This window comes from Somniosus microcephalus, unplaced genomic scaffold (genome assembly GCF_052327205.1).
Source record: "Somniosus microcephalus isolate GS21.2 unplaced genomic scaffold, FLI_Smic_1.0 unresolved_chr1, whole genome shotgun sequence".
NCBI lineage: Eukaryota > Metazoa > Chordata > Chondrichthyes > Squaliformes > Somniosidae > Somniosus > Somniosus microcephalus.
The window spans coordinates 111,508,549-111,532,937 of record NW_028225179.1 but is presented as its reverse complement, the minus strand read 5'-3'; the positions used below and the strand labels follow the sequence as shown (position 1 = coordinate 111,532,937).

The 24,389-nt window shown below is 47.2% G+C and overlaps 1 protein-coding gene across 1 annotated transcript in view; it reads left to right on the top strand.

Annotated features, from left to right (window-relative positions):
- Window positions 1–24,389, top strand: part of LOC147095707 (complement C4-like) — a 450,539-nt gene that overhangs the window by 345,083 nt on the left and 81,067 nt on the right. The window contains exons 17-24 of the mRNA XM_085974756.1: window positions 532–726; window positions 1,844–1,958; window positions 5,367–5,437; window positions 6,920–7,059; window positions 7,876–8,085; window positions 9,653–9,704; window positions 9,904–9,987; window positions 23,987–24,190. Coding sequence (XP_085830882.1) covers window positions 532–726; window positions 1,844–1,958; window positions 5,367–5,437; window positions 6,920–7,059; window positions 7,876–8,085; window positions 9,653–9,704; window positions 9,904–9,987; window positions 23,987–24,190 — 1,071 coding nt within the window. The remainder of the gene's footprint in view (window positions 1–531; window positions 727–1,843; window positions 1,959–5,366; window positions 5,438–6,919; window positions 7,060–7,875; window positions 8,086–9,652; window positions 9,705–9,903; window positions 9,988–23,986; window positions 24,191–24,389) is intronic.

Genomic DNA, 24,389 nt, shown 5'->3' with positions numbered 1-24,389 from the left:
ATCACACTTTGCAAAGTAACTGATTAGGTCGGCAGGGAGATCTAATTACACATTCCAGGGAAACTGTTGGATGTATCTTGTCCTCTAAGGGGACCAATAAGCAAACAGGGCTTGTCATCCAAGGGGACCAATCAGAGCTATTGGTTTTGCGAATAAACACGTCCAATTTTAATCTTCCTCTCCGAGATATTGAACTCCACTGTAGCAAACAACTGAAACGGATTAGTCACTGAGCATTGAATTTTGTTTCACCAAACTAAGGTCTGCAGAGTGTGGTGAGAACTCAAACTAGTCTGAGAAGTCTTTATGGCACAAGATGGGAAGCCCACTGCTAGACTTTAATGCAGGCAAGAGTCAGAATAGAACCTGACTCCCAAATTATACTGGTTATTTTGCATTGATGCACGCCGTTGTCTAAAGGTACAGTTACAGTATAATTGCAGTCTCATATTCACAGCAATTTGAAGTACAGAACACGTTGCTGAACGATACCTTTATTCACCATTTGGTCTGCCTCTATTTGCATTTCAGTAAGCCACTATACCGATAGCAGGCTAAGGCAATGCTGCATGGATGGAATAACCGCCATTCCAATGAAACGCACCTGTGAAGATCGGGCCAAGAGAGTCAAAGACATGGAATGTAGAAAAGCTTTTCTCACTTGCTGCGACTATGGTGTCGAACTGAGGAATAACCAGTCAAAGAAGCTCGATGCAGTGGGAAGAAGTAAGTGTTTGCTGAGTGGGCCAAGGTTGGGGGCCGCACATACTTAGCTTAATGAACAGCGGTAACCCCTCAGAAACACTAATGAAACAAATCTATTACAACTCGAACAGTTCATGCTTGTCCTTGGAGTTTTTGGGGTACACTTTCCATGGGGGGAGGCATTCCCTCGACCTCTCGCCACAACTTCGGCATAAATATGGTGCAAACGTCTTAAGCACTGCTTAAAATGTGGATAATTTCAACCTAACCCATCCGTCGAGAAACTGGAGGGATCGGGTGCAACGTTGGTTTTACACCCCGCCCGATTTTACTCTCCATTGAAGTCAGTGGAGAGTAATGTTGGGCGGAATATAAAACAGGCGTTCCACTCCCGATCCCATGGGTTACTCGCCTGGCGGGTTAGAATTACCACATCCTCACCGCCCCCCCCCCCCCCATGTCTCTGGCCTTTCCAGCAATCTTTCACTTAATTACGGTGGGAAATCAGGTACTCCCGCAGAAATTGAGTGCATATTTTATCATGGAGATCGCTGGCATTTTTCTTATTTCATCAATAATCACTCAATGAAGCATTATAATATGGCGCAGGAAATTACTATGATATTGTTCCACCTGCTAGTTTAGCAAGAGGTGATAACATATTTAAAATCAACCATTTAACATTTGGGTTAAGGTAGTCAACAGTGAAATGAGACGGTAATGTGTGAAGCCGGTCTCTATTGATCTCCTTACAGTTATTTTTCAGGCCATGCTTTTTCCAGATAGATAATGGTGGATGAAAAATTGGTTCAGTTAAACAGCAGATGAGCGATGCAGTTATAATAAATGGTAACTTTTAGGTTGTATGCATCATATCTCAAGTACTTAATGAGCACCCTGACAATAAAGAAGAAAGAAAAGCACTGGGGTAGAAATTGGCCTTGGCAGTAGTGGGTGGGATTGAATCGGCCGTACATGATACGCTCCGCCCCATATTCAGTTCAGGAATGGGCGTGTATAATAAAATTATATATAAAATTGTACAACTCTTATTTGTAAGATCAATAAAAATTAACCTGTTTGAACCATTTTCAGGAATTTGAAATCGGGACACTAAACCTTTTTTTTACTTTTTTAGCGGCGGGGAATGACGATGGTGACTTTTTCGATGAGACTTCTCTCCGTATTCGCAGCAACTTTCCGCAGAGCTGGCAATGGAGGTCATATCGTAACTTACTTGCAGGGGAGAACAAGTAAGGTTGATACTGTCTACATTACAATGTGAGGCTATCTCACACACAATTGGTGGAATTTTAACTTGCGCGACAGTGTAAAATGGGCGACACCTATTCAGCACCCCGTTAGTCGTGGCTCGTGTGTTTATGTCATTAGAACAGCGAATATACTTCAACAAGTACTTCATTGGTTATATTGTGCTTTTGGATACCCTGAGGTTGGGAATACCACTATATGAATACAAGTCTGTCTTTCTTTCTTTAGTTAAGGGTAAGCTAGATAAACACTTGAGGGAGAATGGAATTGAAGGTTACGCTCGTAAGATTAGATAAGAGGGGTGGGAGGAGACTCACGTAGAGCAGAAACACTGGCATAGACCAGTTGGGCAGAGTGGTCGGTCCCTGTGCTGTACATTCTAAGTAAGTCTATGTAATTCTATGTAGCGCTCCCTATTTTGATTTCCATTGATTTCAGTCATTGCAAGTTTCTAACCATATCGTTTATTTAATTTTGTGTCATTTCTCTCAACAGCTTAATTGCTGCACGATTATCAAAACAGTTGCCATTTAATTACAGTAGAAATATTCTATATTCTTTGATATTTCAAATTGCATGCTGGACTGCGTCTTATGAACATATATGTTGGTATGACCTACCTTTGTCAGCTATTTTACAAGAGATAATCAAAGTTTATTTTAAATGGGATTAACACATTCTTTCCCCCTATTTTCCTGGTCTCTTGCTCTCTCCGAGCTCCTCTTGTCCATCAGACATACCTCTTTCTCCCCCAAAAGTGAGCCGACTGATCTGCTGCCCACCTGACTTCCATTCCTGTCTCCCAATACTGGGTGACAAAGGTCCTTTTGTTCCCTTTCCTTAGGCACTGACTTTTCCCTTTCAAACCTGCCATCATCAGTCTGTTCCTCAAAAAACACACCTTATCCCCTCAGTCGTAGCCAATTAAGAACCCATCTCCAACTCACCTTTCCTTTCTGAAAACTTTCAATGGATTGTCACCTTCAAGAATACTGACTTCCCTCCCACAACTATCAGTTCGAATATCTACAGTTAGTCTCCCGCGCCTCCCATGGCACTGAAGTGACTCTAACCAAAATCTTGAGCAACATTTTGTGCGGCTGTGACCGAGGTGCTTTGTCCCTCATCAGCCCCCACAACCTATTGGCAGTTTTTGACACTATCCTCCACCAGCTTCTCTCATTTTTATTCCAGTGTAGGCTATTCAATCGCACCCCGATTGTCTCCAGAAATGTCTTATCTTTCTGACCGTGCACAAGAGTGCCCCAGAACATCTAACCTTGCCCCTTCCTCCTCCTCATTCACAAGCTGCTCCCTAGTGACATCATCCACACTTGTTGGTCGAGCCTCCAGGTGTATGCTGATGATACCCAGCTCCACCTCTCACCCACCACCTCTCAACTCCATACACTGCTTCTGTGTTGTCAGGCTGCTGTCCAACATTCATTTTCGATGAGCCCCAATATCTTCCAGCCAAACATTAGCAATACCAAAAGCCATTACCTTTGGCTCCCCGCGCAATGAAATGTCTATTCTAATCAACGACTCCGTCCCCCTCCACATCACCATCTCTGGCTGAAGCAGGCTGTGCACAACCTGGGATTTCTATTAGTCTCTGAGTCCATATCTTCTCCATCAGAAACAGTGCCTACTTACAGCGCTTTACTGTCACTCGCCTCTGCTCCCACATCAGCCCATCTGCTCCTCACATCCTCATCCATGCCTTTGTCCCCTCCAGACGTGTTTAAGGCAATTTGCACCTGGCTGGCTTGCCAGCCTCCAGCCACAGAAAACTGCAGATCGTCCACGACCCTGCGGTATCCAATCAGTCCCACTGCATGTCCTCCCTGGCCCCAGGCCACAAGCGGTTGAAAATGTACATGGGCTGCGACACAAAACAAACAGTATCACATTGGTCATTCGTTATACATCCCACCCGATATTCAGTTACATTGAACAATAGGACTAAATATCAGGCATGTGGTATAATGGGCAGTTAAAGTGATTCTGCCTATTTTGCATCCCACTCAGGTCCACTTTCACCTCCGGTGTTTATATGGCTCCTGTCACGTCTCTGGATATTCCAAAATAAAAAAAGCAAATTATTATTTAAATGGGGAGAGATTACAAAATGCTGCGGTACTGAGGGACCTGGGGGTCCTTGTACATGAAACACAAAAAGTTAGCATGTAGGTACAGCAAGTAATCAGGACGGCAAATGGAATGTTGACCTTTATTGCAAAGGGAATGTAGTATAAATGTAGGGAAGTCCTGTTACAGGGCATTGGTGAGACCACACCTGGAGTACTGCGTAGCAGGATATACTTGCACTGGGGGCAGTTCAGAGAAGGTTCACGAGGTTGATTTCGGAGATGAAGGGGTTGCCTTATGAGGAAAGGTTGAGCAGGTTGGGCCTATACTCATTGGAGTTTAGAAGAATGAGAGGGGACCTTATTGAAACATATAAGATTCTGAAGGGGCTTGACAGGGTAGATGCAGAGAGGATGTTTCCCCTCGTGGGGGAATCTAGAAATAGGGGGCATAATTTCAGAATAAGGGGAAACCCTTTTAAATGAAAAATGAGGAGGAATTTCTTCTCTGAGGATCGTGAATCTTTGGAATTCTCTTCCCCAGAAAGCTGTGGAGGCTGGGTCATTGAATATACTTAAGGTGGAGATAGACAGATTTTTGAACGATAAAAGAGTCAAGGGTTATTGGGAGTGGCAGCTAAGTGGAGTTGAGACCAAGATCAGATCAGTCATGATCTTATTGAATGGTGGAGCAGCCTCGAGGGGCCAAATGACCTACTCCTGCTCCTACGTCTTATGTTCTTATGTAATGCACCTCAATATCAATCAATTACTTTTGGAGTGTGGGCATGGTTGGTTTGTAGCTATTAGAAATTTTCATACAGCTCGCAAGTCGTTTCTAAAGCAGTTAGATGCGATGATGCAATATTACTACCTCTGAATTGGGACCATCGTTTCATTGTATAAGCACCCACATTGCTGATGCCCATTCTATCTGTGGGCATCTAGGCAGGAGCAATATCAGATGGTGTCGAATGTTCTTTGATTTCCATCTTCCTGCTGGTGGGAAATTCACCTTTTCATTTTTGAACAACAAAGCAAATATGAATGCGCTCGAGTATAACCACCATGACCTACTAAGGATTCAAAAGAAAGGCCCCATAAGTTCTACTCAGTCAACATACATCTCACTACTGGTTAGCTATAATGGCATGCGCCTAGCACTGCTGTGCGAATGCAGATCTAGTGCAAGGATTTCAACACCAAACAGCAACAATCAGCATTTATAATGCGTTTTTACCATCCCATATCTATCATTTCAGATATTCAATGGTTATTTATATTCTCATCTGTTTCTAGGCTTCCAATTAACATTCCCGATTCCATAACAACTTGGGAAATTCAGGCGGTTGGCATGTTTGAGAATAAAGGTAACGAGCTTTCCTGGTCTGACATCTTTTTGTGAAATTATCATAGCATTAAATGCTTACTATTTTAACATAGAACTTTGCTCATCTCAGCGATGTGTACAGCAGCATCATAAGACTGAGAACCATTTATTAATTGGAAATATTGTATGTTTATTTAATTTATGTGTGAAGAAACGGCGGTAGATGACTGTTTTAGAGGTTGTCATTGGTCTCGGGCGTTAGGGCAAAATGGGCAACCGCGAAGTGGCAGGCCGCTTTACACACTGGCCCACATTCTTCCCCATTGAATTCAGTGGATTTGGCCGCAGTCTAAAACGGGTTGCCGATTTGCTATTGCCCATGTCCCGCTACTGCCCAATGTGAACTTTTCACTCGAGGTTGAACGCGAGTCAACTCCGGTTAGTGCTTCTGCAGATTCGTGGATTTTGGAGTTAATGGCCCAGAAATTCGGGACTCCACGGGTGAGTACGCGCTGGGTACTCACCCATGCGCCCGATGGAAGTGTCGGTTTCCTGCATGCACTGCGCATGCGCAGGAAACCGGCACTTCCGTTCCTCTGAACGAAGGGGTTCATAGGTCAAACACGTGCGCAGGAGGGGCTGCGCGTGTGCATCGAACTTCGTTTTTTTTACAGGTTTTCCTGGGAGGGTAAGCCTGCAGAATTTAGAAATGTAAAAACCAGGCATAAGGCCTGCTTTTTACAAGGTAAGTGGGCAATTAATTAAAATTAAAACATTTTTTCCACAGGTTTATTATTTTTAAATACTTTAAAGCAAGTAAGTTTATTTTTAGCTCCATTAGAATATAAAATTATTTTTTTCAAAAATTTAAATTATTGTTTAAAATAGTTATTTAATGTAATTTATAGTTTATTTAAAAAGTGTGATTTTTGAAAAATTTATTTGAAGGTTTACTGCAATTTTGGGGCCGTAGTATTTATAAGTCTTGACAGGTCTTCCTGTCAATACTTATGAATGGAGCATTCCCTGCTCCGATTGGCTGCCCATGGCCCACGTGATCCCAGGGGACGCATCGAACTAACTGCGCCCCTGGGATACGCAAGCACTGCCCACCGGCAGCTGGGCCAGGCCCCGGATCAGAATTCCACGGGGCCCTACAGCTCAACTGCCGGCGCGCAAGGTAAGTGCAGGTCGGGGGGCTTGCACCCGTGGGAAGCCCCCAACCCGAATTTCTGGGCCATTACCAGTGGAAACATTTGGCCAATCCTGCACTGAATACGTCATAATCCACAAAGTGTTCAGGGGCACAAGTTGAGGTGATGCAAAATGCAAATATTATTTGATTTCATCAAGAGATTATTTCTGAAGCCCCAGTTCCAACCAACACTTGCGTAAGACGTATCAAACTCCTGCCGGATACTGTTACTTCCCTATGGTAACTAACCTATGTCACTATGATGCACACACATATATATACTTGATATATGTTTATATATATATATATATTTATTTCAAATTTAAGGTTTTTGTGTTGCGGAACCTAAGAAGATGAGGGTCTTCAGACCATTTTTTATATCATTGAGGCTACCATATTCCGTGAAAAGAAACGAACAATTGGAAGTGAGAGCGACATTGTACAATTACCTCCCCGGTGACATCGAGGTAAGATGTGAAACAGACAGCAATTATTAGCATAAACGTGACAATCACAAGGATAAAGATACAATGGACGGGAGAGACAATTGCATTATATCTTGCTTGCAAAACCGAAATATATTTCATAATCCCAGAGCATTTATAGATAAAACACAGGACAGAGCAGCTGTTCCCAGATATGTCCCTCACTATAGAAATATGTAAGAAATACGGTTAAAGATCTGCTGATTATCAATGATTACAAGTACCAAAATATGACAGGACCAACCAAGAACTAATTGAAATACAATTTCCCATGCAAGCATTAAGAATTATATATAAATTATCATGCAATCCTTTTCTAATGCCATATCTATATATATAAAGCGGCTCTTCTGTCTGTCCCGATGTCTGTCTGTCTGTCCCGATGTCTGTCCGTTCTCTATACGTTTGAAAGTTACAGAGCGTACCGATGCGCGCGTTGCCTCAAAAGAAAGCTTGCGATTCCGGACCGGTCATAGGCGTATTTACGTTTCGGCCGGACAAAAACCGCGCCCGCGGTATCCGAAAAACGTTCAGCTTTCCGCTCATTAGCATCTCATTAGCGACCGTGTGACGTCGAGGTCGACCAATCGGACGGCGGGTTCCTTCCTACAGTTGGATCCTGGGATTCTCAGCCTGAAAGGGCTTTCCAAGCCCAAGTGGCCTGGGGAGCGATTGGTTCTCAGTTCCTTGGCAACAGTGTCATTGCTGCCATATCTCTGCTAGCTTAGAAAATGCATTAATTGATTTCGCTTCACCTGTCATCCGTATTAATCGTACAACCATTTATATTCCATCCAGGTTCAAATATATATGAAGCCGGTCGATGTCCTTTGCAGTCCTGCTACAGGCGAGAAACACGCAAGAACTGTGACGGTTAGAGCAAACTCGGCCTATCCCATATACTTCTCTGTGGTCCCACTAACCATTGGGAATATTCCCATCACTGTGGTTGCGATTAGCAAGACTGATCCAATAGGTGATGCCATTACAAAAAACCTTAAAGTGCTGGTAAGTGAATATTATTAAATGTGTATTTCTTTCCTCTGGCGTACATCTATTTATCACTGAGATTCCTCTGTAGGGCACACGATTCCTGTCTAAATATTTTATGCTTTGTTGTCTCGATTTTTGATCACACTTTTCTGACAACATTTACTGCTGTAAATCATTTCCCACTGAATGTTCCCATCTCACTTCTTACAATATAGTTGCAGCTTCTCGCCACTAGGTCGCGCTGCTGAGCGCACACTAGTTCATCGTCAACTGAGGTTGGCCCGATGTACTAGTGTGCTTATACAAACTATCGCTGCTGAGCGCAAACTGGTTGCCAAGTTTCCTGCATTATACCAGTCACTACACGACAAAAAGTACTTAATTGGCTGTGAAGCACTGTGAGACCTCCTGAGGTCGTAAAAGGCACTATATAAATGCAAGTTCTGTCAGCCAGATTCACGACCCTTCACTTTTCTCACTTAAAATCTCCCAAGCAAGACAAGCATGTGTTCCCATGTCACTCTAGTAGGTGTTTCTAATCTATCTATGGCCAATTTTACCCCGGTCTCCATTCCCAGAAAAACACAGTCCTCTATCTGTGCAATCGATTGGGAACCTAGACAAATTAAAGTTTGAGCCACAGTGGAGTTCACCAGCAACCTGCTGGACACCACATGGCCTTAAACAACAGCACTCGCTTGATTTTAATTCACATATAAATAGCAGCTAAATATTATTGTCTTACGATGTTGTCTCAATGTGGTTTAAAAAAAAAAGCTGTTTTACTGCAGTTAGCAACTCAAAGTGAAAGCACAATAGTGAAATGTATTTCTTTATTTTTTTAAATTCTTACAAAAAAGATACGTTTATTCAATCCGTCTCATTCGCTCTCAAAGTTGATGTTCGAAAATTAGGTGTACCGTATAATAGAATAATAAGATGATATATTGAAGAATAGGCGGTCAGCCCTGTGGTAATACTGTAAGAAGGTAGGACTCAAAGCAACTGATGTGAAACATTACAACAACTTGTATTTATGTAGCACTTTTAAGGCAGTAAAACATTCCAAGGCATTTCACAGGAGGGTTATCAAACAAAATTTGACACCAAGCCACATAAGGTGTTATTAAGACAGGTGACCAAATGCTTGGTCAAAGACGTAGGTTTTAAGATTCATCTTAAAGGAAGAGAGAGGTAGAAAGACAGAGAGGATCAGGGAGGGAATTCCAGAGCTTAGGGCCTCGGAACCTGATGGCACGGCCACCAATGGTGCAGCGATTAAAATCAGGGCTGCGCTAGAGGCCAGAATTGGAGGAGCGCAGAGATCTCGGAGGTTTCCAGGGCTGGGGGAGCTTGGGGAGATAGGGAGGGGTGAGGCCATGGAAGGATTTGAAAACAGGGATGAGATTTTAAAAATCAAAACATTGCAGGACCGGGAGCCAATATAGGTCAGCGAGCAGAGGGGTGATGCGTGAACAGCCGTTTTAAGTTGTCTCCCCCAAGGCTGCAATGCTATTTATTGTGATGTATGGTTTAATTGGTATTATGTTTTATTTGTGTGCCTCTTCACTTGCTCATTTAGGGAGAAGGCATCTTGAAGACAGAAGAAAGAAGCATTTCCATTAATCCACGTGGTGAGGTTTAGGGTGCATTTAGAATTCAACTTTGCATTTCAGTCTAGCAGAACTGTACCTTCTTTGTTAATGGCATGCTCGGTTGCTAATTATATATGTTTAAATAATTGACTGACAGTTAACAGATATTAGGCATGCATCATGTGTAGTAAGATGCATTTTTTCCTCTTCGTGAAGTTGGCTGTTTTGTTTTTATTAGCAAGGAGCTCCTATCAGATTTTTGAAGAAATACCTCCGAACATGGTGCCAGACACCGACTCCTACCTTTACATTCGGGCAAGAGGTAACCAATACTTTTCTGTTGGAGGAGGAAGTGTGACATCAGTTATCATTTGTGAGGTTCCCCTGTGATTATCACTGAAAATTTGATCCGTTTTCCTTTAACTTTAGTTCCTAGTTGTAATTTTATGTTTCCAAGAACTAAATGCCATTGTAGGAATGGAGGTTACTATCAAAATGACTGAGTTCGACTCAGGCAATTAAAATAATGAACTTTAATGAAAACAAACGAGTTTAAACTGGAAACTGCTAGAACACGTCAATAACAGGTCTACTCTCCTTGAGGGCTCCACGAGGACTGATCCTCTGGCCAGAAGACTGACGTCATGGCGTCATCACGTTCTTCCCGCCATTGGGGCATCACGTGACTAACGGCATGACGCCATCACGTTGAAACCGTGCTGTAAAGGTAACTAGACATTGTACAGTCAAACAGTGTAATTAAAGGTACAGGCACAGACAGTAACTACATTGCTGTTAACGGAAATGTGTACAACCGCTCTGAGTCCTTTGGTGGCTCCGCCACATGCACCCCCCCAGAATTGTCTTTAACAGAAAAAGTGAGGCAAGGAGGAGGCCTGATGAGCCTGTCCGATCGACTTCGATACCCTGGTAGAGGAAGTTGACGACCGGTGGTCGAGTTGACAGTCGGTTGTGGCTGAGCAGGCGCGGCGAGTGCGGTCGAGTTGGCAGGCGGCTTTGGTTGACCTGGTGCAGTGGCTGCGGGCGGTCAGTCACGTTTGGGTGGTTGAGCGACTACGACAGGGTGGTCTAGGTCCAGGTGAGCCGGCTTCAAGCGGTCCACCGAGATGTGATCCGGCTTCCCTCCGACGTCGACCGAAAAGGATTTGTCTCCTGGTTCAATGACATGGAAAGGACCAGTGTAAGGGGGCTTGAGCAGATCCTGGTGAGCGTCGTGGCAAATGAAGACATACTCCGCATTCTTCAGTCCCGGTGGCACGTAGGAGTTCTGCAAACCATGATTGGACATAGGTACCAGAGCGAAGCATCTGGCCACTTCCTGGTGGCGAACGAGTTGCTGGGAGGCGGACCATGGCTCTGTGGGAGAAGGGAGGAAATCCCCTGGTATACGGAGTGGCTGGCCATAGACGAGTTCAGCTGAAGACGATTGTAGGTCATCTTTGGGCGCCGTACGAAGACCCAAAAGGACACATGGGAGTCTGTCCACCCATCCTGCACCTTGAAGACTGGCCCGAAGAGAGGCTTTAAGCGACCTGTGGAATCGCTTGCAAAGGCCGTTTGCCTGTGGATGACAGGCGGTGGTGCGATGAAGCTCCGAGGAAAATTGCGGCCCGTGGTCAGAAGAGATGTCCGTCGGTACCCCGAAACGAGCAACCCAACAGGAGATGAAAGCTCTAGCGACGTCTGCCGAAGTGGTGGAAACCAAAGGAATTGCCTCTGGCCACCTAGTGGTGCGGTCCACTATGGTGAGGAGATGAGTATAAAAATGACGCTCCGGAACAGTGAACGCAGCCACTGGAGCCTTGACATGATGCTGGACTTTGGCCTTCTGGCATACGACGCAGGTATTAGCCCAGTCACGGACATCGATGTGCATACCTTTCCAGATGAACTTAGCCGACATAAGCCGTTGCGAAGCCTTCATCCCCGGGTGCGACAACCCGTGTATGGCATCAAAAACCTTCTGGCGACTGGCACGATAGGTCGAGGAAATCCCATGGAAATGTCGCAAAGCAGCGTGGCACCTGCGGCCTGGAAGATGACGTCGGTCACTTGGAAGCTTGAGGGAACGGTTTTATATGATTGGACCTCCGAGTCCGAGGCCTGATCTGCAGCCATGAGGGCGTAGTCGATCCCCAGGTGCACCGTGTGGACTGTCGCACGGGTGAGGCAATCTGCCACCAGGTTGTCCTTACCAGACGCATGTTGAATGTCCGTGGTAAATTCGGAAATGAACGTCAAGTGACGTTGATGAGCTGACCACGGTTCGTCGGTCTTGGCCATTGCGAACGTAAGGGGTTTGTGGTCGACGAAAGTCGTGAAGGGACACCCCTCCAATAAAAACCGAAAATGGCGAATGGCGAGGAAGGGCAGTAGCTCCCTATCGCAGGTGCTGTACTTTTTTTCATTCTTTCGTAGTTGATGGCTGAAAAACGCCAGCGGTTGTCACGTGCCATTGACCCACTGTTCTTGCACTGCACCGATGGCGTAGTCTGACGCGTCGGTTGTAAGGGCGATGGTAGCACCTGGAAGTGGGTGCGCCAGCATCGTTGCGTTGGCCAAAGCGTTCTTGGTGTTGCCGAATGCCTGGACCATCTCAGCTGTCCAGCTGATTGGATCTTTGCCGGACTTGCCCTTGAAGGACCCGAACAAAGGTTGCATGAGTTGAACCGCCTTGGGGACAAAACGGTGGTAGAAGTTGACTGTAATGAAATCTGTTTGTCTTGATCCTGTATTCGTTTTGCACTCATGTATGTTACCCTCCCCCACTATGTATAGTTTCACTTCCTCTTTCCCGACTAACCTGGGAGGTTCCAGGTCTTGGCTCTTGGCTCCGCCCCTGACTTCTCTTACATAAAGATCCCAGGATCTGTATGACTCATTCCTGTGAACCAGTCGGCGTGTTGAGATGTTAGCTCTGATCTTAGTGATTAAAAGCCAACTTGTTTAAGTCTATAACTTCTAGTTTTGTGGTTATTGAAGGCCCATCATTGACCATCCCCAGGAACTCCTGCAAGGCCTTGACTGTCGACGGCCACGGGAAAGAGGTAACCGCTTCAACCTTAGTCAACAAAGGGACGGCGCCGTCCGATGTTATGTGATGTCCCAGGAAGTCGATCTGTTGCAGGCCGAACTGGCACTTGGCCGGGTTGATGATTAAACTGTGTTGGCTGAGGCACGTAAAGAGGGAACGCAAATGGGAGATGTGTTCCTTCTTGCTGGCACTGGCGATGAGAATGTCGTCATAGAGTCATAGAGTCATAGAGTCATAGAGTAATACAGCACGGATAGAGGCCCTTCGGCCCATCGTGTCCATGCCGGCCATCAAGCCCTGTCTAATCTAATCCCATATTCCAGCATTTGGCCCGTAGACGAAGATGAAACGCAGGTCTCGAAGAACGGAGGCCATTAAATGCTAGAACGCCTGTGCTGCGTTCTTTAAGCCAAACGGCATCTGCAGGAACACAAAGAGGCCAAAAGGGGTGATGACTGCGGTTTTTGGGACGTCTTTTGGGTGCACTGGAACCTGGTGATATCCACGGACAAGGTCGACTTTAGAGAATAAAAATTTCCACCAAATGGGCCGAGAAATCCTGGATATGCAGGATCGGGTACCGATCCGGAGTGGTGGCGTCGTTGAGGCGTCGGTAGTCACCGCATGGCCGCCAGCCGCTGCCTGGTTTCGGCATAATGTGGAGAGGCGAGGACCAGGGACTCTTGGATCGCCAAATGATCCCAAGCTGCTCCATCGTGTCGAACTCCGCCTTCGCAGCTGCGAGCTTGCCGGGTTCGAGCCTTCTAGCCCGCGCATAAACCAGGGAGCCAGTAGTGGTGCTGTGATGTTCAACACCATGGTTCATCGCCGAAGAGGAGAAGGTGGGCCTTGTCAGCTCCGGAAACTCCACGAGGAGCCGCGTGAAGCCACCTGGAGGAGGGAAAGCACAGGCAATGGAGCGCGCCACGGAGGTACCGTGGTAGCACGGAATCGAGTGGAAGGTGGCCGCGTTGATCAGCCGGCGGTGCCGGACATCGACTAGTAGGCTGTTGGCACACAGAAAATCCGCCCCTAGGATAGCCTGTGAGACTGTGGCTGTGACGAATTCCCAAAAGAAGTGCTGACCGCCAAAACAGACTTCGACCCCCCGCTTTTGGAACATTCGAATTGCTGCGCCATTAGCCACTACGAGGGAAAAACCGAGGTTCCCAGTCTGCATGTCGAGCTTCGACGCAGGTAGAATGCTACACTGCGCCCTGGTGTCACAAAGAAAACGGCGGCCCGAGAGAGAATCGGTGATATAGAGGAGTTTCCCCGTAGAACCGACAGCCATTGCCACCGCGGAACGCCCGTTAGACTTGGTCATCCGTCGCCAGGGATGCCGCCTGCGCTTTCTTGGGTTTTTTGGGGGCGAAAAACTGCAGGGGGGATGGCAGCATCGTGCTTTTACGCCAAAACAGGTGTGGTAGGAACACCAGCACGCTGTAGGAGAAGCCGGGACCGCGTCTGTGGGGGGTGGGCGCCTCGTGGCCGTGCCGCACTGCTGGGTAACCTTGAAAATCTTATCGGCTTCGGCCGCAAGCTTGGCGTAGTCTGTAATGTCGGATCTGGCTAGGGAAGCCTGAACCTGTTCAGGCAGTTGATAGAGGAAAAGCTCCCAGAAGAGAAAACATTCCTGTTCAGCACCCAAGAGCGTGAGAATTTGGCTCATGAGCTCGGACGGTTTGGAGTCCCCGAGGCCGGGCAGCATGATGAGCCAGCGAGCGTGCTCCAACTTTGATAGCCCGAAAACCTGAAGCAACCGCGCCTTAATTGCTTCATACTTGCTGTCAGTAGGAGGACTGCCGAGGAGGCTGATGATCCGTGATGCAGTTGCGCTGTCGAGGGCGGAGACCACGTAATAATAACGGGTCTGATCCGCGATGATGTTCCTAATGGCGAACTGGGCTTCAGCCTGGATAAACCAGGCGTCTGGTTGTTGCTCCCAGAACTGTGGCAGTTTCAGCGTGACGGCGTTCGTGTCCATGTCGAATCTTCCGCGAAAATCGTTCGTAGAAGTCGGGGTCACCAATGTAGGAACAGAGGTTCCTGTCAAAAAGACTGAGTTCGACTCAGGCAATTAAAACAATGAAAACAAACGAGTTTAAACAGGAAACTGCTAGAACACATCAATAACAGGTCTACTCTCCTTGAGGGCTCCACGAGGGCTGATCCTCTGGTCAGGAGACTGACATCATGACGTCATCACGTTCTTCCCGCCATTGGGTCATCACGTGACTAACAGCATGACGTCATCACGTTGAAACCACGCTGTAAAGGTAACTAGACATTGTACAGGCAAACAGTGTAATTAAAGGTACAGGCACAGACAGTAACTACATCGCTGTTAAAGGAATTATGTACAACCGCTCTGAGTCCTTTGGTGGCTCCGCCACACCATCATAATTTGCCGTTGTGCTGCGAGTGATACCTGGTCATCAGGTGTTGGCTCAACAATTGGCAATCGCAGGTTTTCCTTTCTTGCTTCCTATCTGGAGATAGAATGAGCTGCAGAAACTCCCTCTAGAGTCAAATAAAGACACAAGTTCCACGTGGGGATGATATATTCTCTGTGCTTGCTGTAACAGAACGATAAAATGATTGTAATGAACGTGGAGAAGATTTTGGTACATCTACGCACAGAGACAGTCTCTCCTCTATCGGAATCTTTCTATCAGTTTTGTTTATTAATGTTAATAATTTTACTATGTTAAATAGGCTGTAGGATTAGGGATTTCAAACCGAAACACAAACCATTTTGTTCCACTGGATGTGGCTGGTGAAGGGAGCAAACTTGCCGCCGCAGATATCATACTCAACTCTAATCTAGGCCTTCTGAGATACACAAGGGAAAGTTAATTCATTCCAGAGGGGATGGATTACTTTGCAGGAACGACCAGCTAGCTCCTTTGAAGGGCTGAATGGTTCTGCTATGCTATTTCCGTGAGCCTCTTCCTAACTTCCATTTCAGAGTGGGAAGGAGCGTCACCAGCATCTGTCAGGGTTTATGTGCTCTTTCCCAATGTTCAACGTGACTCCAGTATGGTACAGTGGTATTTTGTTAGTTATTACAAAAATGTCAGCACCTATATGTGCTTCTATGATTCTATGATTTTATGAGCCTTAGCAATAGTTTACAGTACAGAATGAGAATTATATAAGCCATGTGGTTGTGCCCTCTTGATAGGAGTCATGAAAGGAGCTTGCACCACACCTGGGGTCTCTTCAAACTCACCCCGCCTGGGGTATCGTCTGTTTGTTGGCCCTTGCCTTGGTCTCACTTCGCCTGGAATATCCTCTTTTCGTGGGTGCTTGCCTTGGTCTCACCCCACCTGGGGTATCCTCTGTTTGACAGCCCTTGCCTTGGTCTCACCCCACCTGGAGTATCCTCTGTTCAATGCCCCTTGCCTTGGTCTCACCCTGCCTGGAGTATCCTCTGTTCGATGCCCCTGGCCTTGGTCACACCCCACCTGGGGTATCCTCTGTTTGACAGCCCTTGCCTTGGTCTCACCCCATCTGGAGTATCCTCTGTTCGATGCCCCTGGCCTTGGTCACACCCCACCTGGGGTATCCTCTGTTCAATGGCACTTGCCTTGGTCTCACCCCACCTGGGGTATCCTCTGCTCGACGGCCCTTGCCTTGGTCACACCCCACCTGGGGTATCCTCTGTTCAATGGCACTTGCCTTGGTCACACCCCACCTGGGGTATCCTCTGTTCAATGCCCCTGGCCTTGGTCTCACCCCACCTGGAGTATCCTCTGTTCAATGGCCCTTGCCTTGGTCTCACCCCACCTGGAGTATCCTCTGTTCGATGCCCCTGGCCTTGGTCTCACCCCACCTGGGGTATCCTCTGTTCAATGGCCCTTGCCTTGGTCTCACCCCACCTGGAGTATCCTCTGTTCGATGCCCCTGGCCTTGGTCACACCCCACCTGGAGTATCCTCTGTTCAATGGCCCTTGCCTTGGTCTCACGCTGCCTGGAGTCTCCGCTGTTCAATGACCCTTGTCTTGGTCTCACCCCGCTTGGAGTCTCCTCTGTTCGATGACCCTTGTCTTGGTCTCACCCGCCTGGAGTCTCCGCTGTTCGATGACCCTTGTCTTGGTCTCACCCCGCCTGGAGTCTCCTCTGTTCGATGACCCTTGTCTTGGTCTCACCCGCCTGGAGTCTCCTCTGTTCGATGACTCTTGTCTTGGTCTCACCCCGCCTGGAGTCTCCTCTGTTCGATGACCCTTGTCTTGGTCTCACCCCGCCTGGAGTCTCCTCTGTTCGATGACCCTTGTCTTGGTCTCACCCGCCTGGAGTCTCCGCTGTTCGATGACCCTTGTCTTGGTCTCACCCCGCCTGGAGTCTCCTCTGTTCGATGACCCTTGTCTTGGTCTCACCCGCCTGGAGTCTCCGCTGTTCGATGACCCTTGTCTTGGTCTCACCCCGCCTGGAGTCTCCTCTGTTCGATGACCCTTTCCTTGGTCTCACCCGCCTGGAGTATCCTCTGTTCGATGGCCCTTGCCTTGGTCTCACCCGCCTGGAATATCCTCTGTTCAATGGTCCTTGCCTTGGTCTCACCCTGCCTGGAGTATCCTCTGTTCAATGGCCCTTGCCTTGGTCTCACCCGCCTGGAGTATCCTCTGTTCAATGGCCCTTGCCTTGGTCTCACCCGCCTGGAGTATCCTCTGTTCGATGACCCTTTCCTTGGTCTCACCCCGCCTGGGGTATCCCCTGTTCGATGCCCCTTGCCTTGATCTCTCCCCGCCTGGAGTATCCTCTGTTTGCTGGCCCTTGTCTTGTCCTCACCCTGCCCGTGGTAACCCCTGTTTGGACCCGGATTCTCTTATCAAAGGCCACTGCTGCCTGGTTCCTCTCCAGGGTCAGCCCTTGCACCTGGTGCTCTACAGCCTACCTCTTGTAAGTGGTCCCCCTCTCATGCCACTTCTGAGGGCGGCTACAGGGGTCGATATTGACACAGGTATCTACCCTATCGGTGTCTTTCAAGAGGGCCAATAGAGCGTCCAGTATCTTTCAGATAAAAGGATGAGTCAGCCCACTCCCCATCCCTACCTTTGATGGCAAGGGGTGATTGACTGGTCCTCAGGAAGTCATACCTTTTTGGCTGACCAATCATCAGCCTACAACAGAAGAAGAGGGCTGTTTCTCCATCTTATCTAGCTCTTGTTTTTTCTCAAGGCCTTAGCCAGCAATTTTGGACCTGTTATCTCCTGTCTTACAGACAGGGCTGGATTTTGTGAATGGAGGCAACTTGGAGGCGGGACTGCTGCTTGTCGTGTCAATGTACCGCCTCCATCCTTGCCTGACCAATCAGAGGGATTTTCCTCTGATTGCGCTTGTTAAGCCCGCCCTGCAGGCTCAGCAGGCCAATTAGGGAGGAAGTCACTGCCAGATCACGTCAACCTCAGACGTGCTATCTGTCAAGACTTCCTGAAAGAAGAAATGACAGCATTTGACAGCTCTGTGAAGCTGTCAAACACTGCCATTCTCTTTAGTTTGATGAGACTTTGTGTTGAGGACTCATCAAACCTTTCAAATTTGTAAATTTCACATGACTATTGGAATGGAGGTTCCATCACCCATCACGTGAAATTGACAAGCAGGATGTTGGCTCTCCTCATCCAGCATGGCTAAAGGCTCTAGAAAGAAAACAAGGTAAGGGCACACTTCTATAAACTTATCGCTCACCTTACATACTTACCACTCCACACTTGTACCCATCACTCACCTCTACCTTACTTCCAGGTGCCTCCGACTACCGCAGACCTTTTCCACATCTCCTCCAACCCAGCGGCGTTCTCTGATGTCAGGAAACCTTCACCTGTGAAGGTAAAATGACACTAATCCTTTTTTCTGCCCGTTAACTACCTGTTAACAGGCAGTTAAAAGGATTAAATGCCTTTCCCACCTCCAGGAGACGGGACCCAAAGCTGCACATCTTCCCGCCTCCTGGCAAAGGGGCACGGAGGTGGGATGGGGGCGGCTTTGCCATCCGCCCCCATTTTCTCCGAGTTTATCGGCTGTCCTGTCTCCATGCCTGCCTCCTTGGGCTTGAAAAATCCTGCCCACTGGGGGCAATGTTCTCACTGGAGGCGAGATGGAGGCGGGTTTTGGTTTGGGTGTGTCAGAAGCTCACCTCCAGACATAGTTTTCAAAGAATTGAGATTTTCCCATGATTGGCCACTTGATTTCAGGGGTGTGGGATGCCCTTGGTCAATTCGTGTTTTGGGACTGAAACTTGCCTCCCTTGACAGCACTTTTCCAGTCTGATTTTATGGCTTCTTGCTCCCTAGGCTCATTGCACAGCATTTCTGCATCTCCTGCACCACCTCCAACATCTTTTGAGAAACCATTATGTCCAATTCCAAGGCAAGGGTCTTCCCGAGGCTCTTGGATGAGGCGCTGCAAATGTTGTTTGAAGGGCTCTTCCACTCATCTCGGAGGAAGAGGCCTGCCAAAGAAACCAAGGCTGTGTGGGTACAGCTGGCAAGGGATATAACCTTCAGATCTGTGTGCAGATTGGGAGACTGTTTCTGTGTATTGATGAAATATCATCCCTGTTGGAAAGCATTAACATGATTTGATGCCAAAATGTTGGCGTTATGCCATCTGTTACTTAGCCTTAGACAGCTCCACATTGCAAGCAATTCCACACTTGCATTGTCAGGTTGGTGGGCTGACTGAAAGAAGGCCAGAGAGTCATGTCCATTTTCAATTAAGTCCTGGCATGGAGCCAAGGACATGTGCCAACTTGGCCAACCTATACAAATCTAGCCATGATAAGTTAATCCCTTGCATCCCTGGCAGCCATGTGCCCGCATACTGCCACTGGTCGAAACACTGGCGCTCTGACGTCCTCCTCCTCCTGCTCCCCCTCCTCCAGATCATCCTCCTCCTCCTCCTCCTCATCTGAGGTCCAAGGTGAAAGGAAATTAATGTTTCCCATTCTGCTTGTAGATGCCTCCTTTGGGGAAGCAGTCATTGTAAGTGGGGCGAGGTTCTTCCCAGGAGGTCCCACAGCTGATGGAGTCAAGCTGTGGCACCTCTGACATCGGAAGGCCTTCTAAAAGTGCTCAGAGACCTTTTAAAGCCAAGGTCTGTCACCTGCAAGTAATCCTTGCTGCAGTGAACAAGGTCTTGTTTCACCTGCAGCAGTGACGAGGCCACCCACGAGTCAACCCGCCAGGTTTACCTTGCGTGGTTCAGAAGTTGCGTGAAGCACGCTGAAATGATGGGAAATTCAAGAGGGCCCCTCAAAATAGGATTAGAGAGGCCCTTAACAAGCATTTGCAGTAGTTAATTAATAATTAATGCTATGGCCAGCTGGAGGCGGGAGCGTTTCCCGACCGCCAAAACCGGAACCAGCGAAATCACACGGAGGTGGGTTCGAGTCGGGTTTCTCACACGGAGGCGGGTTCGAGTCGGGTTTCAGACCCGACCTCAGTAATTTGAATTTTCCCGCCTTTCCCGACTCCATCCCACCTCCTTCAGTGTCAGAAAATCGCCCCCACAGTTTCTGGCCCCAGGTTTGGTAAGTCGATTTTGCCAGCGCAGGCGGGATCCCAGCGGGAGAGGTGATTGGCGGGTCCCAGACCCGCTTCCGGCTCCAGCCCACTCTCTCCAAGTGATTTTACATAGATTGGGCTTGTTCAGCCCGTCCTATGTGTTTCCCGGCCAATTAAACGGAAGTAGGTCTGATGACGTCATTTGATGATACGTCATCAGCCGGTTTCCTTAAAGGGACCATGTCCACATTCATTTTGACAGCTGTGCTCTCTGTGTTCTGCAGCATTGAGCTGATGCAAACACTGACAAGCACTGCACAAAGGTGTATGGTTGCACCGAGGCTCTTGCATGACTCCCTACTTATGCTTATGTACTGTGATGAAATATATTCCATTCATCACTGCCTGTTTTCTGTGTCTTGTAACTGCCTGCTTTCTGTGTCTTTTCCCTTCCCCCAGTCCTCATGTATTATGTATTGGAATGTGCTGGAACTGGTTGTGTGCAAGGCTCCGCCCATACCTGGCTCCTTTGTAATCTAAGTTCAGTCGGGCATCAGCCTCCTGAAGGAAGACATCTCTCTATTTTACGTGTTATGTTCTGAGTTAATAAAAGCCTTACTTTTGTTCTGCTAACTTCGAGTCTCGGAATAATTGAGGCACATCATGTACGCAGGGAGATTTTCTTCCCTTCCAATGGACAGATGAGACCTCCCCAGGACACCAACGCAGCCTGGTTGCACATTGCACAGGATGTCGTCAGGAGGACCAGGCTTCAATAGTACAAGCCTTTCAATGATCTGAGCAGATCACGAAACGTTACTGCCAGGCCACAGTCAACCTCATCCTGCTGTGCCATTCATCACATCCACATCACTCTGCCTTCCCTACCGTACTCCTGTACATCTTTACTCACGCCAACTTACATTGCACCTCCACCCATCCCTCTCTATCTACATTATCACTTCCCCATCTCACTAGCCATCCCTCACTCTCACCCTCATCCTACTGTATGCATACGAACTAACAACACCACAAGGGTAGGTACTTGGCTGATTTAGCCAATGTTCATGTGAAGTTTTGTTTAATGTCACGTCAAACATTGAAATCTATATTTTCAACACCTTACCTTATTGGACAGATCTGTGTTCACCTTTACTGAGTTCAAGTGAATGTTGAGACATAACTTCCCCCCACCCTCGCCAATTGGGATGTGTGTGAAAGGAATGGCTTGGACATTATAGGGATGCTTTATGATGCTGGTGTGGGGTGGTGCCAACCTGCCGCATCATGTGGCAGCCAGGTTGTACAGCATCAAGTGAAGTAAATCTGGCCGTGGTGATGCAATTGCTGGCCTTCCGGGCAGCAATGTTGTTGGTTGCTAATGCCCTGTGTCCTGTGCAGCATCAGGTGATTGCAGAGAAGGTTGATATTGTTGTTAGGTGAAGTTGGTGTGCCTGGTGATGTTGGTGTTGGGGCTAATCGTGGTGGGATTCAGAGGACCAAGTTGACATTTTTTGAAGGGCACTGATGTTGTTGAAATAGATGGCAGCTGAAGTTCAGATGACAGAAGCAATCTGTCAATGGTGAGAGAGCTTGCTCCAAAGAGCTGACAGAGGATAAAGAGTTCACTCCAAACACTTCCAAACTGCATAAAGCTCAAAAGTGTCTTCGAAGTCCTGAAGGCTCAAGCGTCTGACATTGGAAATTGAACAGCTGTCAAATGGTAGCTCTCATTCCTCTTTTGCACATGTCACCTATTCGCAGCAATGGGGAGAGAAAGAGAACCTGAAATACATACCTGACATGATCTCCGAACGACGTGAACCCCATTAAAAATGTGGTAAAATAGAAATAAACTGGCAAAATAGTAGTTAACAAGCATTTAACTATCATCATCAGCCGGTTTCATTAAAGGGACCACGTCCACATAGAATTTGACAGTTGTGCTGTCAGTGTTTGACAGCATTGAGGTGCTGCAAAGACAGAAAAGCACTGCACAAAGGTGGACACTTGCACCCAAGCTCTCCAATGACTCCCTCCACATGCTTATCGATGGAGTCACAGCATGCAGGGAGGTTCTCTCTCCTTCCAAGGGCAGAAGAAACCTCCCCAGGACAGCAACATAGCCTGGTTGCACATTGCACAGGAGGGCACAAGCAGTGATGTTGTCAGAGCTCCCTGGCTACTGTAGTGCTAACCATTCAATTATCCCAGTGGATCACGAAACGTTACTGCAAAGCCACACTCAAACTCACCCTGCTATGCCACTCAACACGTTCCCATTACTCTGCCTTCAATACCCTTCTTCTGTACATCCTTACTCACACCAACTTACCTTGCAACTCCACCCAACCCTCTCTATCTACTTTGTCACTTCCCCATCTCACCAACCACCCCTCACACTCATCCTACTGCAAGCATACCGACTAACAACACACGAGGGTAGGCACTTGAGAGGTTTAGCAATGTCCATGTGAGGTTTCTGGTAATGTGCTGTCATCCAAAACTGCCCCTCATTGGACAGATCTCAGTGCACCTTCAGAAGTGTCTTACTGAGTTCCAGTGAATGCACAGACATAAGTTCCCCCCCCCCCACTATAGTGATGAGTGTGCATCTAATGGCTTCGACATAATAGCGATGCTTCACGCTGCTGGTGCGGAATAGTGTCAACTTGGCGCATCATGTGGCAGCCAGGGTTAACAGCGTCAAGTGAAGTAAATCTGGCCATGGTGATGCCATCGCTGGCCTCCTGGGAAACAATGTTGTCAGGTGATGATGCCCTGTGACCAGTGCAGCATCGGGTGGAGGCGGAGGAGGTTGGTGATGTAGTTGGTGATATTGGTGTTAGGGCTGATCGCAGAAGGATTCAGAGGACCAAGGTTTGATTTTTTTCAAGGGCGCCGATGTTGCTGCAATAGATGGCAGTTGAAGTTGAGATGATAGAAGCGATCTGTCAATGGTGAGAGAGGTTGCTCCAAGGAGGTGGCACCGGATATCCAGTTGGATCTAAAAACTAGCAAGCTAATGAAATCTGTATATGTATTAAAAATGCAGTATCCAACATTTCCTGCGCTCTGAAACTCACCATCTGCAACATGCCATCCTCAACACCACATCTGCAGCTGTCAGCTTTTGACAAACATCAGAGCAGACTCAAATCACGCCAGCTGAACAGCAGGTAACCCGTGGGGGAGATCGTAAAATTACAAGGAAGCCTCAAAGCAATATTAAATTGTCTCTTAACAAGCCATTTAACAAGCTCAATTGTCTCTCCCACTGCTTGGTGTCAGGTCAGTTCTGCGCTGACAGACCCCGACACATGGGAGACTCGTGTGGAGGCACGTTGACAGTGGGTTTCCTACCCGCTGTCAGTCTTTGCTATTTTGACAGTGGATCCACCTCCAATCATGCCCTCTGAGCGTTGGGCAAATCATGGCCTAAGACACTATTATCCATGAAGGCAACCCCAATTTCAGCCTCACTGATTTCAATAGAACTGAATATTGGTCGTGTGGTATAATGGTTGAAAAATACGATTCAGCCTGTTTTCTATCCTGGCCCATGTCCAATTTCACCCCTAGCATTTCAATGTTGCGGATGCAGTTGTTAAAATCTACAATTGTGACCATTTTCCAACATTTGCCCAATTTAGTTCTTTGAACGATTCCCAGTGCTCGTGTGCATGTTTTATGTTTCTATGGTGTAAAAAGATTTATTTTAGATTCCATTCTTTGACTATCGCTGGATTATTTTTTAGGTGAAGTGCTAGGAGAAACGGTAGAAAACTGTTTAACGCCAGAAGGGATTGACCGGCTCATTAGAATGCCAAAAGGGTGCGCTGAGCAAACATCGATTTACATGGCACCGACCGTGTTTGCTGTTAAATATCTGGATAAAAGTGAACAATGGCTTAGTCTGCAAGCTGAACGGAAAGATGAAGCACTGCAACATATTGAATCAGGTGGAGTATGCATTTTATTTATTCAGTTAACGATGCAATGAGTCTTTTTTGAAATTTAATTAGAATGGGCACCCTTATATTTTAATTAGAATGTCACCCTTATATTTTAATTAGAATGTCACCCTTATATTTTAATTAGAATGTCACCCTTATATTTTAATTAGAATGGGCACCCTATATTTTAATTAGAAGGCGAACC